The sequence below is a fragment of the Magnolia sinica genome, chromosome 6, assembly GCF_029962835.1.
Source record: "Magnolia sinica isolate HGM2019 chromosome 6, MsV1, whole genome shotgun sequence".
NCBI lineage: Eukaryota > Viridiplantae > Streptophyta > Magnoliopsida > Magnoliales > Magnoliaceae > Magnolia > Magnolia sinica.
The window spans coordinates 15007548-15023247 of NC_080578.1; the positions used below are offsets into that span (position 1 = coordinate 15007548).

The 15700-nt window shown below is 40.0% G+C and overlaps 1 protein-coding gene across 1 annotated transcript; it reads left to right on the forward strand.

The window, feature by feature from the left end:
- The first annotated feature begins 6184 nt into the window (after positions 1–6184).
- On the forward strand, positions 6185–7098 carry LOC131248355 (21 kDa protein-like). Its single transcript, XM_058248617.1, has one exon. The coding sequence runs from the start codon at positions 6280–6282 to the stop codon at positions 6925–6927; it is 648 nt and encodes a 215-aa protein (XP_058104600.1). The 5' UTR covers positions 6185–6279; the 3' UTR covers positions 6928–7098.
- Positions 7099–15700: the final 8602 nt, after the last annotated feature.

The following is a 15700-nucleotide window of genomic DNA, read 5'->3' on the forward strand; positions in this document are numbered from 1 at the left end:
GTCCCAGTGAAGATAAGGGTAGTATTTTCGTTTGCAAATAGTGTGTTCATATAGAATGGTTTGCTCTGAGATAGTAAAGTTTGGAAGCATTTTGAAAAGACGCCGAGTAAAAGGTGGCATCTACAATGGTCAAAAAATTTCTTGAAGAAAGAAATTGTGTTCCCGTAGTAACGCTACCATAATAGGCTTATGTTGGTACTGGAAGATGTGGAGCCCATGTGATGATACACACCATCCAATCCGTCCATCAAAAGATTCACCACATGTTACAGTCACAAGCCAAGAATTACCTTGATCCACCACTCGGGTGGGCTAAAACACATGGAACAATAAAGAGAGGACACACACACTTGATTTTCATGACTGACATGAATTGCAAAACAGCCCGAGTTTTATCGTCAGACGAAGGTTTGGAACTATAGAATCCATATGGACGCCGATTAGGTGCTACTGGGGCTGAAAGTTGGGCGGGCCAACCTGACCGACCTATGACCGACCCAATAATGGGTTGGGCTTGGGTATGGGCAGGATGTATAGGGTTTGGTCTTAGGCTTAGGCCATACAAATGCCAACCAAATAAAACTTCGGTTGGGATCGGGTTGAAGTCTCGAGTTGCTCGGCTTAACCCGAACCCAATCAATATATAAGTTCCTTATAAATTAATTATAATTGAGTGCAGATCGTGTATGTTGAAGGCACGGGAAATTCTAATCCCATCAGGTTTCATTGGTCTGCTTCATTTTCGATGACTCAAGGTAACAAGATACACGATTTCTCTCTCCCAAATAGATTGCTTGATACACCATACAACTTTTAAAAGAGTAGTTGTCCTATATTTTAGCTTGTTTGTTTAGAAAAAATATTCTTTATGATGAATGACTACATACAAATTAATAAAATTAAAGGTTTAAAAAATAAAACTTGCATTGAAAATATAATAGATTAATATAATAATGAAAATATTATCATATATCTACCGGACTGAACCCACTTGGGTTAGGCTTGGGTTGAGAATTTCAAACCCGAGGTTAGGTTGGGTTAGGGTTGATGTATAGGCACCTTAGGTTGGGCTAGGGTTGAGCACCAACCCGACCCGACCCGACCCAACTTTCAGCCCTAGGTGCTTCTCAGCTTGTTTCGGAATAGGACATGGCTCTAAGGGACCACCGTGATTTATGAGTTTATCAACACCGTTTATCTATTTTTTCCATATCATTTTAGGATATTAGCTAAAAGATGAAGCAGATCTAAGGCTCTAAGTGAACCACATAGTAGGGTTTAAACACTTACGAGTAAAAACTTTCTGAGAGCCGCTGAAGTTTTAGATCAAGCTTTTATTTATACATTGCTTTGATACGGTTCTCAATAACTTTATGAACAAGTTCGATGGTGAAAGAAAATCATGGTGATAGATCTGAGGAAGGTTTTGATGGTTAGAGTTATTGTGACCGCTGCATGACATCTAGTTATTTACGTGTAGATCCCAGTCAGATACATGACATCTAGTTATTTACGTGCAGAAGTGATTGACATTGGCTGTGAATTTGGTTCACCGATTGATCCAGTAAATGAGATTTTGGTTAATCGATGTTTTCCCGTGGCAAAAAATTTATCCTAACCATGATATTGGATGCCCAAAAATAGCATGTTATTTCTTGACATAACATCATTGTACAATAATGATTTTAACCCCTTTATTACAATTCCATAACTTTTAATCTCGGGACGTGATTTTGAACCACAGCTTTAACAAACTTCAGCAAGGAACCATCTCTAATACTGGAATTGGATGATTAGAGTGTAATAAATAATAAAAATAAATAAAAATACAAGGGTGAGGAGCAATGATGAAAAAACTGATAACATCTTTTTATTATCCCAAGAAAATAGGTCTCAAGGATGAGAAATCGCCACGTGAAATGCTTTGTCGAGCCTTACCTCACACGTGAAAATGAATCATACGTGTGCAAAATTGGACGGACTCATCCGAACATCTGCACCTTGCAGCTGCATGCCTCAAAGTACGTGCCTCTTTAAATATTAGCTCCGTCATGCGTAGATATAGACAAGCATCCAGATTACATGGACGATTTTGGCCCATTAGAAGATCGGATTGGAATGACTTTTTAGGAAAGGCATCTTTGGAGGCGGATTGCGTCCTACCCCCGCCTGGACCGTAATCCGTCCGGGCGGTGATCCGTGGGGCCTACAGTGATGTAATTGTTTTATTCATACCATTTACCTATTTTATGAGATCATTTTATGATATGAAACAAAAATCAAAGTACATTCATAGATCCAGTGGACCACATTAAAGGAAGCTGCAGTGATAATGACACTCACCATTGAAACCTTTTTAAGGGCCACAGTAATGGTTTTGTTTTTTTTACCATCCAACCTATTAATAAGGTCATGCCCAACAAGTTTTTAATGGTGAACGTTAAATCTCCACTTTGTGGTCCACTTAAGCCTTAGACCTGTCTTACTTTTTGAATAATTTTAGTTTTTAAAATAATTTATTAAAATTATCTAATAAAAATTATGAACAGCGTGGATAAAACACTTACTTAACGGTGGGCCTCACAGATCCCTACCCGGATGGATTACCGTCTGGGCGGGGGTAGGACGCCATCCGCGTCCGCACCTTTGCAGTGATATCAGCTCACGAGATGTTCTAATCTTGCAGGTCTATTCCACGTAGCCTCGTATGAGTGGGGAGCCGATTCGTTCAGGTGGTCGGGGTAACACCTAACTCGCTCATCCTTTGATTGTAAAAGCTCACTTGATGTATATACTGTATATCAATGCCGTCCATCAGTTTTGCCTACGCATTTTAATTCATGAGCCAAAAAATGAAATTGATCCAAATATAGGTGGACTGCACCATAGAAAAAAGTGGTGATTGAACACTCACTATTAAAACCTTTCAAAGGCCCACCCCCATAATGTTTATTTGCCGTCCTCTACTAAGGGAAACTACAAATATCAGCTTGATATAAACGTTTCGTGTCTCAGGTGAAATTTTTAATGGTCAATTTTTCCCGTTTTATATGGTGTAGTCCATTTAAGTTTTAGCTCCACTCTATTTTTTAGCCCATGCCTAAAAATAAGCAAGTGTGGATATACAACACATACTTCAAGATGAGCCATACGTTAATGGTTCGGCGTAACTCGACGTCAACGAATCCGCTCATGTGTGAATGCACTTGACAAAAGAACGGTGTACCCTCGTTTCCTCGGCCAAGGCATACCAGGCAAAGCAGAAAGAAGCATATTGGGTAAACTATGTCACCTCCACCAAAATTTATGTATTGTATTCATTCTGACCATCCATTTTACCAGATAATTTTAATTCTTGTTTTAGAAATGAAGCACATACAAAATCCAAGTGGACCACACTATAGGAAAATGTGTGAATTGAATATTTACTGTTGTAAAATTCTTGGGGGCCATGGGAGTTTTGGATCAAGCTGATATTTGTATTTTCCCTTCATCCATGTCTTTTCTATATCATGGACAAGGTGGATGACATATAATCATCACCATGGGTACTGGGAAGGCTTCAACTGTGGAAATCATTATTCCCACTATTTCATTTAGCGTATGTGGCCGAATTGAAAATGGATATGCTTCAATTTTGGATTCAACCCCTAAAATAAGATGGAAAAACAGATGTATGGCATGGATAAAACATATACATTCACGGTGGGCCCGTCAGAGTTTACTCAGTAGGATATATGCCTACTGCTTAACTCAGGCAAGAGGATGTGTGTTCCCGTAGTACCACCGCTACTATCATAGGCTTATGTTGGTACCGGAAGATGTGGACCCCGTGTGATGTATGCACACCATCCAATCCGTCCATCAGAAGATTCACCACATGCTACCCTCACAAGCCAAGAATTACCTTGATCCACCGTTCGGGTGGGCTAAAACACAGAGAACAATAAAGAGAGGACACACACGCTTGATTTTCACGGCCGACATGAATTGCAAACAGCCCGAGTTTTGCCATATCGTCAGGCGAAGGTTTGGAACTACAGATTCCATATGGACGCCGATTAAGAGCTACCCCGCCTGTCCATGAATAGGCTGGGGCTCCGAGGGGCCACCGTTATTTATGAGTTTATCAACGGCTAAAAAATGAAGCAGATCTAAGGCTTAAGTGGACCACATGGTAGGGATTAAATACTTACGGTTAAAAACTTTATGAGAGCCGCTGAAGTTTTAGATCAAGCTTTTATCTGTGCATTGCTTTCATACGGTTTTACATGACTTTATGAACAAGTTGGATAGTGAAAGAAAATCGCGGTAGATACGATTGCGTCCTACCCCCGGACGGTAATCCGTCCGGGCAGGGCTCTGTGAGGCTGGCCGTGATGTAACTGTTTTATCCATGCCGTTCAACGATTTCCTCAGATCATTTTAAGATGTGAACCAAAAAATGATGAAGTTCCAAGGCTTAAGTGGACCACAAAGTGGGGATTTAACGTCCACGATTAAAAACTTCTTGGCAGCTGCAGAAGTTTCGGATCAAGCTGATATTTGTTTTTTCACTTCATCCACGTCTACATGACCTTATGAATGGATGGATGGTAAAAAAAAACATCACGTTGGCCCTTAGAAAGGTTTCAACAGTGGATGTCATTATCAGTGCAGCTTCCTTTGGTGTGGTCCACTAGGGCTCTCTACCTGCCTTATTTTTAGTTTAATATCTTAAAATGATACGAGAAAATCATTGAACAGCGGGGATAAAACACTTACATCAAGGTGTACCCGACAGAGCCCTGCCCGGACGGATTATCGTCCATGCGGGGGTAGGATGCAATCGGCGTCCATCCTAGGAAGGTTTTCTGGTTGGAGTTATTGTGACCGCTGCTTCTTGAATAGCTGCTACGTACTTTGCCCTTGAGACAGGTGAGGTGATTGATTATTTGTTTTTGTTACAAAATCAATCCTGATAAGTAATTATCTAGATATTAAGAGGGTGCGGCTTGGGATCTGGGGATCTACTGAGATAGGTGGGACCCCTGACTATAGGACTTACAGTGATACATGTGCCTTAAATTTACACCGTCCAACCATTTTCAAAGCTCATTTCAGTGTATGATACCAAATATGAAGCATGCCCAAATTTTACCTGGACCACACAACGGAAAGAATCATGATTAAATCTCCACCATTAAAAAACTTCATGGAGTCCATCGGGATTTTTATTTGTCCTCCAATTGATAAGGTCACAAAGACCTATATGAAGAAACCCACAAATATAATCTTGATCCAAAGATTTTGTGGCCCACATGATCTTTTTAATGGTCAGTTAAGAATGATTCTTGTACCATGGTGCATCTGAGATTTGGATCTGCTTCATTTTTTAGATCATGCACTAAAATTAGTTTTAAATATATATGGATGGCATGGATGTAGTCACGTACATAACGGTGGGCCCCACAGTCAGAGTTCTCACCCACCCAATCCACCCCCTTGGGTGGAACCCCTGACTGTAGGGCTCACCATGATGCATGTATCTTAAATCTATACTGTTCAACCATTTTTAAAACTCATTTTAGGGGATGATACAAAATATGAAGCATTTCCAAATCTTACATTGACCACACCACAAGAAACGGTCGTGATTGAATCCCACCATTAAAAGCTTCATGGAGTCCATCAAAATTTTTATTTGTCATCCAACGTGCTGATAATGTCACAAAGACCTATAAGAAGACACAACAGAAATTATCATCTTAATCCATATCTTTTGTGGCCCACAAGATATTTTTAATTGTCAGTTACTACTGCTTCCTATACGCTCCATCTGAGATTTTAATCTACTTCATTTTTTTTATCATACCCTAAAGTTAACTTTCAATACAGATAAATGGCATGGATGTAGTCACATACATCAAAGTGGGCCCCACAATCACGGGTCTCACCCTGTGATCCACCGTAGCTACGGCGTAACGAGTTTGTACGCAATCCGTGCTCGACATGCATATAGCGTATACCTATGCGAGTACGATCCACCATCCACCCCCAGAGTATGATATAACTCCCCGTACCAACGATGTCGGTGCCGATTGATGAGCTCAAATCCCTCCCCCTACCGTTACCTACTTGCAACCATAGTAGTAGGTGGAGCCCACACCTTCGAATGGACAGACCCCTTTGTTTATAAAAGCAGAACAACCCTGTCCACCGTTAATCATCTCTCAAAATCTCTCTACCTCCCTAGACTCCCTTCTTTCTTTCGAATCAAACCCATCTTTCTTCTTTTGTATGCACCACATAGCAATGGAAGGTAGTACCAAAAGCCCATCTTCTTCCATCTATGCTCTTGTAGCTCTTCTCACACTCCTACTCTCCACATCCCATCTCAAAACATGCCATGCTACAAGATCACATCATCATGACAAAACCAGCACTGAGTTCATTAGAACATCTTGTGGAGTCACCACCTATCCTAGAGTCTGTATTGAATCTCTCTCTTCTCATGCAAGTGCAATTCAAACAAATCCAAAGCAATTGGCTCACGCAGCTCTCTCTGTAAGCCTCTCCAGCGCACAAACGACTTCGGCCATTATTTCAAAGTTGTCTACTAAACATGGTTTCAAGAGTAAAGTGAAAGGTGCCATGGAGGACTGCATCGAGACCATAGGCGACTCCATCGATGAGCTCCAGCAATCTATAGGAGAGGTAGGGCATCTGAGCGGGCCCGATTTCGACTTCCACATGGACAACATCCAGACATGGGTGAGCGCTGCGCTGACGGATGAGGACACGTGTATGGACGGCTTCGAGGGTAATGCTTTGGATGGTGAGATCAAGAATACAGTGAGGAGCCATGTCTTGAGCGTTGCACAGATGACTAGCAACGCTTTGGCTCTTGTCAATAGACTCAGATCCGATCATGCTAAATCACCATAACAAGGTTTTAATATGGGTGCTTGCTATTTCTCCTAATATATATGCTTGAAGGCTGCTATATACATGTATTGTATACAGATCTCAGTGATGTGTGTTTGTAAATTTCGAGTAGAGAAGCTGGTTTTTCGTAGTAACTATTAAAAACGTATGGATCGATTTGTACCGAAATAATTGGTAGTGTGGCACTCAGACCGTTGTGCCTAAAATCCCCAAGACTGGGAGAGTCTAAGCCCTTCAATGGGTGTGGCCAGCAGTAGAAGTTCAGGAAGGAAAACAGACAATTTTTTCAAATTCAACAGAGTTTCAAGCAAATTACAGCCAGGATCTTCCAATCTTGATTCTATGTCTTCTAGCGGTGCACACGGAACCGTTCCGTAAACTGGACCGAAATGGATCAGACTGCACGATTCGATCCGATTCTAAAGTGCACCCGTTCCAGTTTCAAAAATCAAAGAACTGGTGAGTACGATTCGGTTCTCAGTTTGGGATTCTGCAGAACCGAACCAGACCGTGAACCGGACTGTATAATCGAACCTTGGAACTGGACCCCTTGTCAATAAATATTTAAAATATATTTTTTAAAAATTATAAAAAACTATGTCATTCATCAAATGGATCATAACATGGATAAACATTAAAATTATTTTGGGAACATACAGAGGGTCATGAAAACAAACCATGACAAAATTACTCTGTGAAAATTTTCAGTAAAGGAGCTTGGGCTAGATTTAATTTCCGGATTATAAAAAGCCCAAAACTTTAGAACCGAATGGATTTTTACAGTGCAGTTCCAATACGATTCCAGGGTGTAAATGGTTCGGTTCGGGTTCTAGTTTTCTTGAAACCGTTGTGAATGGTGCATTCCAGTTTCACCCGAGAATCAGACGGAACCGAGCCTTGTGCACCCAATATGGTATCCTCAGCTTACCACCACCAAGGAAAATTCTGCTTGTTGTAATCAAATTGGACCACATCATCGTATAGTGCATTTATTGTAGCAGTGATGATAATTTAAGTGATGATGTGGACCAATCATATTGCAGTAAAGCATTGTTTTCGTGGTTGCTCCCCGGTGACCGAATCACAGGGATATCCCGATGGCGACCTAACATTTTGGGATTTAATTGGCCACCTGCATTGGCGAGAGATAGCCATGTGGCCAATGAATCCTGGCATGTGGTGCCATCAGAGACACCTGGAGTGAGAAGTAGGACCCACCACCATGAAGTTTGTGAGAAATCCGACATCGGATTTGATGAGACCCGGATCCACCAAGGTGGGGTGGGACCCTGATTGTATATCACTATATCCACGCCGTCCATCCATACTGAAAGCTCATTTTAAGGCATGATCCAAAAAACGAAGCAGATTCAAATCTTAGGTGGACCATAATACAGGAAACAGTGGTAATCAACCATTAAAAATTGCTTGTGGGCCACAAAATTTTTGGATCAATCTGATATTTGTGTGGTCTCTTCATCCAGGTCTTTGTGTCTTTATCAACAGGTTGGACCGAAAATAAACATTTTGGTGGCCCCATGAAGCTTTTAATGGTGAGGATTCAATCACTACTGTTTCCTGTGGTACGGTACAGGTACACCTGTGGATTTAAGTCACATACATCACCGTGAGCTCCACAGTCAAGGTTCCACTCACCTTGGTGGTTGCGTCTCGCCTAATCCGCTCCTAAGAAATCCACCTCATCCATTTGTTTTTCAGCTCCTTTACCAAATCGATAAGGAATATTATATAGATCCAAAACTTAATTAAGTGAGACACTCAATAGGGAATAGGACATTGAATGCGGACCATAGCTACACGAAAGCTTTTCCTAGAAAATGAGATAAAATATTGGGTGGATCTGAATCTTAAGTGGGTCACATAATGGGGATTGAATGCTACATTAATACTTTCATTGGCTCACAAAAGTTCTAAATAGGCTAATATTTTTGTAGTTTCAGTTCATCTAGTAGAAAGATAGGTTGGGATGGCATAGGGCATTAAGGTGGAACCTGAAAAGTATCAATTGCCTGGGGAGTTTTAGCTCCAACTTGAGTTTTAGTTCAACTCATTTGTGGGCTCAAGTCCTAAAAGAGCAGGCCAAATGGACGGATGGGATGGGTTTTCTACTCATCATGGTATGCCCCATTTAAGCAATTAGCTTGAGAGTTGCGCAAATAGTCATAACATGTAGAGGTGTACAAGAACCAAGCTAGCTTGGTTAGCTCGCTCAACTCGACTCGAAAAAGCTCAATTCGACTTGGTTTGAAGTTGCGTTCGAGCTGAGTGGAGCTGATTTTTTTAGCTCGAAAATGAGTTCGAGCTGAGTGGAGCTGATTTTTTTAGCTCGAAAATGAGTTCGAGCTGGTCCCCGCTCGACTCAACTTGGATCGAACCCAGCTCGAATCGGACTCGGATCTCGGTTACTTTGATATTGATGTTGCTCACCAAGTGTTTGATGAAATAACTCAAAGAAGTGTGGCTGATGGCAAAGAAGGTATGTATATGAAACCAACACCCTTATTTTCTTGATTTTTATGTTGCTTAGAAGGTGTTTGATAAATGTCTGTAAAAGCATTACTGCCATATCAAATATAGTTTAGGTGTTTATGAAAATGCTGTAATGGCAAACTTAGCTCAATCTTGACTCGAACTCGGTTTGAATTGGCCTGAGCTGCTGACCGAATCGAGCCGAGTTGGCCTGCCAAGGTCGAGGACCGAGCCAAGTTCGAGTTGAGGTCAGCTAGTGGCCGAGCCAAGCCGAGCTGAGGCCTGCTCAACTCGGTTCGACTGGATGCACACCCCTGGTAACATGTGGAATGAAAAAAAAAAGATCATATACACTCTCCGATGCTATAACGAAGGGTCCAAAATTTCTCACAATAAATGACATTTTAGCTGTTTTCATTTTATGTCTCACATATATACACGATGTGTTTTAAATGGGCACGTCTTGCAATCATAGGTCACCAGCAATCATACGAAAAGCCTATCATATCAACCGTTTATAAACTCGAGTAATCCTACGCCTCCTTTTCCGCGACCCACGTGGAATGAATAAACCCTTATACAGCGGCAGCCAACCGACACAACACGTTGGATTTATAGGGTCTTAACTTTTGATAGAGTACGGTGACATGTACAACGACAGGTTTCCGCCCAGGATTGCGGAAACGGATTGGCTACTCGCTGCCACCAGCGAATTATTGATGGTCAGTGCTCTGTGGGCCCCACAACGATGTATGTGTTTCATCCATGGCCGTCCATATATTTTTCTAGATCATTTAATGGTATGAGACAAAAAATGAGGTATATCCCGATCTCAAGTGGACCCATTACTCGACCATTAGAAACTTTTGGAGGGCCATAAAAGTTTGGGATCAAGCTGATCTTTGTTTTTTCCCTTCATCTGGTTTTGGATGACCTAATCAATAGGTTGGATGTCAAATAAACAGTACAGTGGGCCTTAGGAGGATTTTAATGGTGGATATCCAATCACTATTGTTTTCCTACGGTGTGGTCCACCTGAGATTTATATCCCTCTAATTTTTTAGATCAAGCCATAAAATGATCTGTCAAAATGGATTAACGAAATGGATGAAACACATACATCATGGTGGGACTCACAGTGCACAGACCACAAGCCACCGGGCTGGTGGCGGGGAAGTAGCCAATCCGTTTCCCAGGATTACATCTTAAATGATTATCTGAACCGTCCACTTGGACCCTATAATACTTGGGCCATCATTAGAAGCAGCTGTTAAACGGATCATGATTGTGGATGAAGATAACTATTTTTAGTGGATCATATTGAAATACAAGATTTAAAGGTTAGGATTAGAAGCATGATTATAAGACATAGCTTCTACACGGTAGTAACGAAAGCGTGGACGGTTCACATCATTCTAAGTATGCCATACCGGGGTGGGAACTTGCCATCATAGCCTCCCAACCGTTTTTGGGCCTCTTTCTAAGAAATGGTCTTCTTTTTTTTCTTTTTTTCTTTTTTTTTTTTTTTAATTTTTTTAAAACTTGTTAGTACACCCCACTGTCAGAGCACACATCAGTGTTAGCCACCCCCACCAGGAATCAATACCAAGACCTCCGTGTTGAAACGAGGTATCTTTCACTCGGTCTACCACTTGAGCTCTGGATCAGGGTCTTTCTAAGAAATGGTTGGGATCTTTCACATATGCGCCTTTACTGGGAACATGCTCCGCATGGGAGATATCATGTGGGCTGCCTCATCCTATAAAACTTAAGTATTCTGCACCTTCTTCTTCTTCTTCTATTTTTTTTTTTAACCGTTGACGTGTAATATTTGGATGTACATGATCATAGCTGGTCGACTCATCAGGTAGACCTCACTTTGAAACCAATGAATGGCCAATGATTTAACCCAACGTAGATGTGTCTCATCTGATGGGAGAATCGGCCTGATTTTTGTGATGGTTGAGCTTGATGTTAGGGCCCACCTTATGCATGGGCAACTGACAAGTAAAAATATCAGAAACCTTTGACGATGTTACCATTGAAAGAAAAGACCTTAACTTAAGGTAAAAAGATGATATTACGGAGGACTAACTCTCCCCTAATAAAATCATTTGATCGCTGAACTATTGGTGGCTACTCATGTCTCAGTGATAGACTCACTTGAGTTTCAACACTAATGGCATGGGTTCAAGTACCCATTGTGGTGTGTGTGGGTATGAGGGGTGTGTGTTAAAAAAAAAGAAAAAAGAAAAAAACAATAACAATAGTTAAATCAATTTTCATAGGTTTGATTCTAATTTGACTAGTTTGGCGGTGAAGTTATAAGCGTTCAATCGATCCAAGTTAAGTATGACTTGGTACGTTTGACATTATTCTTAATCACACGTATTTGATTAAATTAGAATTATTCATTACACTTGCGACCATGCATTTGGATTGAACAACAACACTTACTTCAGTCAAATCAACTACAATCATGTATAAGTAAGATATACAATCCATCTATTGTCTAACAAAGATCACTAAGATTTTGAAAATCTAACAATAACCTCTTAGAAAATATATTATAAAAACATAAGATTATTGTAATATTTTAAAAATCTAGGCAAATTTTAAAATATCTTGTTTGGGTCATTTTCTTAGAACAATAATAAAAACCTTAATCTAAATTATTTTTCAAAAAATATAAATTATTAATTAATATTTAAAATAATTTTCAGCCAGATTTTCCTAATAGTATCCTGAACAAAACCTTAGAATCTGAAAATCTGCTGAGAAAATTTTCGAAAACCAGATTTATCACTGTATGCATCAATGCATTGACTACTTCAAATTCCATTAAGCAATTCCCCTACTTAAAAGAATCATAAATTTTATTATAAAAAGAGAAAGAATCTCAAACTCCATTTAATTGTCCTTCATTTTCCACATCAATATAGGTTGCACTTTCGGATGGATCATCTGGGTTATTCCATCTTATACAAGCTATTCATGTAGTGTTTTCTTGGATTAGTATGAAAACCAAAGGACTTTGTGGGCCTCACAATAGATGAGTGTCCATATAAACTCACACTCACCATATAATTAGGATTATTTGATTATTAGTACCCTTTGCATGTGACCCATCATCACTGATGCCCACTTGGTGTACATTTCTAACCATCACATAGGTCCACATGTATATGGTTCAAATTGGTAGGGAAAAAAACATAAGGCAATCAAAGGCCCACCTCTTGTGGGCCTCTACCATGGCTTGATGAATGAATGAAATTTGTCAATCTATCATTTAAATCCAACCCCAAATTGTTGCAAGGGTGCTAAGTGATGATAAGAAATGGCCACCTTCTTCAGTTTCAATCCCACATTTAAACTGTACAGAGGCCCATGTTGAGGGTGGGAAACACGTACGTGCTCTTGTTGCTTATGAGTAGAGTTGTACATAAATCGAGTTAGCTCAGTTAACTCGCTCTACTCGACTCAGAAAAGCTCCAATCGACGCCGTTCAAAAATAGGTTCAAGCCGACTCGAGCTGATTTTTTTAGCTTAAAAAAATTTCAAGCTGAGTCCGAGCTCGATTGAGCTCGACTCAGCTCAGCTCAGGACTTAACTCGAACTTGACTCGGTTGGAATCGATTCGACTCAAATTGGGTTCACTTAATATAAAATTTTAGATATTTAAATAAATTATACACACACACACACACACACACACACACACACACACATTAAAAACCTTAAAATCTATATTCGAAATTGCTTGGCTCCAACTTAGTTTGAGCTGGCCCGTCAGGTTCGTGGACTCAGCAGAGCCGAATTTGAGTTGAGTAGCTTGCTGGCCGAGCTGAGCTGTTGGCTCGACTCGGTTCTGCTCGAGTACAGCCCTACAGCTATGAGAGAGGTCTAACAAATCAATGAACATGTCACGCAATTAAGATGAGTTGGAATCAACTACGATATGAAATAGTGCAGCTCTTTGCAAAAGGCAGTTATTTGATACTCTGGTTCAGTACGATGCTTGATATGCAGGCACTCAAGAGAAATCACACACATGGGATATATTGCCTTAGATTAAACGGCCTAAAGAAAACTAGATTAAAAAACCAACATTGTGGAACACGCTATAACTATGTCAAAAGCCCAAAATCAGAAAATTTGAACGATCCTAACCTCTGGTGCATGGATACTTGTTTGCTGAAACAAGACCGCTTGATATTTTTCATCTCTATCATCCAATTAATGTCTGCTAATCCAACAGTTATACAATCAAGTATATATAGTTTATTTTTTTAATTTATAGATCTAGGCTGGGACATCACCAATTCAATTTTAATCAGTTACATGTCCCATATACATATTCAATGCCTGAGTATCATCCATCACACTCTGCCAGAGTATCAAAGTTCTCTTGTCAAAATCATACTGTGATCTTTACCTACATATTGATAATTTGAAAGCGATTCCACTCTATTTTCTTTTTGGCACCATGAGAGGTGCACCATAACCCAACTGCAAAGGAGCATCTTGATCTTGACCTTCCAAGAACTCATACCAGGGCTTCCAAAGATCGGATTGTGACACTCAAAATCTACCCATATCTCAAGACTTGAAAGGATGCAGACGCGCATACAAACAAAAGGTTGAGAAGTGCATTGGGTGTCTTTTCTTTTTCTTTTTTTTTCCAGAGTCTTCCTGAGCCTTTAGCCTCTATCCGATAGGTTGCCTAGGCCCGGCTGTATTTGGCCGTTTATTAGGTGGGCCCTCACATGCAGGGTTCACAGTACACACTCAACCAGCATGCCCTTGTTAGGAGTTGCACAATAGGTGATGATACAATAAATCCAGTACAGCAGGTATACAGTAGAACCATCTCTCTACAGCACGTGGCAGGGCCAGTTATCATTGGGGACAATTCATCTAGTTTTTCCTATTGTGGATGAACATGATTTGAACCTCATATAGATCAGTTGATCCTAGTGACGCGTGGAGGGACGTGATGAGGTTGATCAATGTCTTCCTCAGGGAATAACTACTCCGAATTTACAGAGCTCTCTGAACTCTTAACATAGCTTCCTCGAATACATAAGGGATAAAAATAGAAATAAATTCTAATAAATTCAAAAATAAAATGATTGATGATAAAAAATGAAATGATGATGCTTTAAATAATGAACTCAAATATAGGATGAAGTTTTAGACTCAAACTCCAACTTAAACACCCTAAGAACGTGACTTAGTATAAATATTAAACTTATTATTTATAGATGATCATCATTCCTATTAGACTTCATGATTTTTAGCCAAAAACAGTAGGGGTCCAATTTGGCCTGACCACCTTATTCTCCTAATTTCATGTTGGGCACGACTCCTAAAACTCACGGGATCAAAAGTTATAATTGAACTAAAATTTACTATTTATAGTAAAAATGAAAATAAAAGGGACTTCTAACCATCGATCTAATGGAATCTCACAAATCTAGCGTGGGCAACCGAGCATAACTGGGGTGGTTGGCTAAAGTAGCTTCTCCTACCCCAAAATTATATATGATATGTCAAAAAACTCATTCTAGTTTGCGAGATACGACTATTTTAAGGTTCTGACGATCCGGATCATTTTTGCTTCCGATTGGGCCTTCTTTGGTCTATCTTTGTCATGAAACTGTCTGCAACCCGCTATACATCACCTAGCCATCAAAACAGTAGCCTTGAAAGCATGTGGAAAATCAACAACGGCCATTGTCAACATTTGGGGACATTTGGATGCTAGCAAATTTGTGTTCTAAACAAGCTGTTTCTAACACGCTTCCTTGAATAAGCTATCCAGATGATACCATCTTAGACGTTTTGTACAATTCCTTGTCAACCGCATATGATGGTAGGCTTAATATGGTTAGGAGCACATGTAGCATTAGCGACGCATGTGCATGTTATGTTGAAAGATCGTAGCTAATTATATTATGACTTTTTTTAATTGAATGTAGATTGTTTTGCTTAAAATGGTTAAGAGCATATGTAGCATTAGCGACGCATGTGCATGTTGAAAGATCTAGCTAATTATATTATGACTTTTTCAATTGAATGTAGATTGTTTTCATATTACTCGTCTTGATTGTTTTCTTTTGTCAGTCAGAAATTAAAATTTTAAGATTGTCTTGTTGAAAAGAGCTTTTAGGCACAATCCATCCATGGTGAGTGGGACCCAACAGAGTCATAGGGCATGCATGGAGGGAAATAACAAATGAAAAATCTGCCTTACAAACCATGGATCCCACTTAATCTCTCA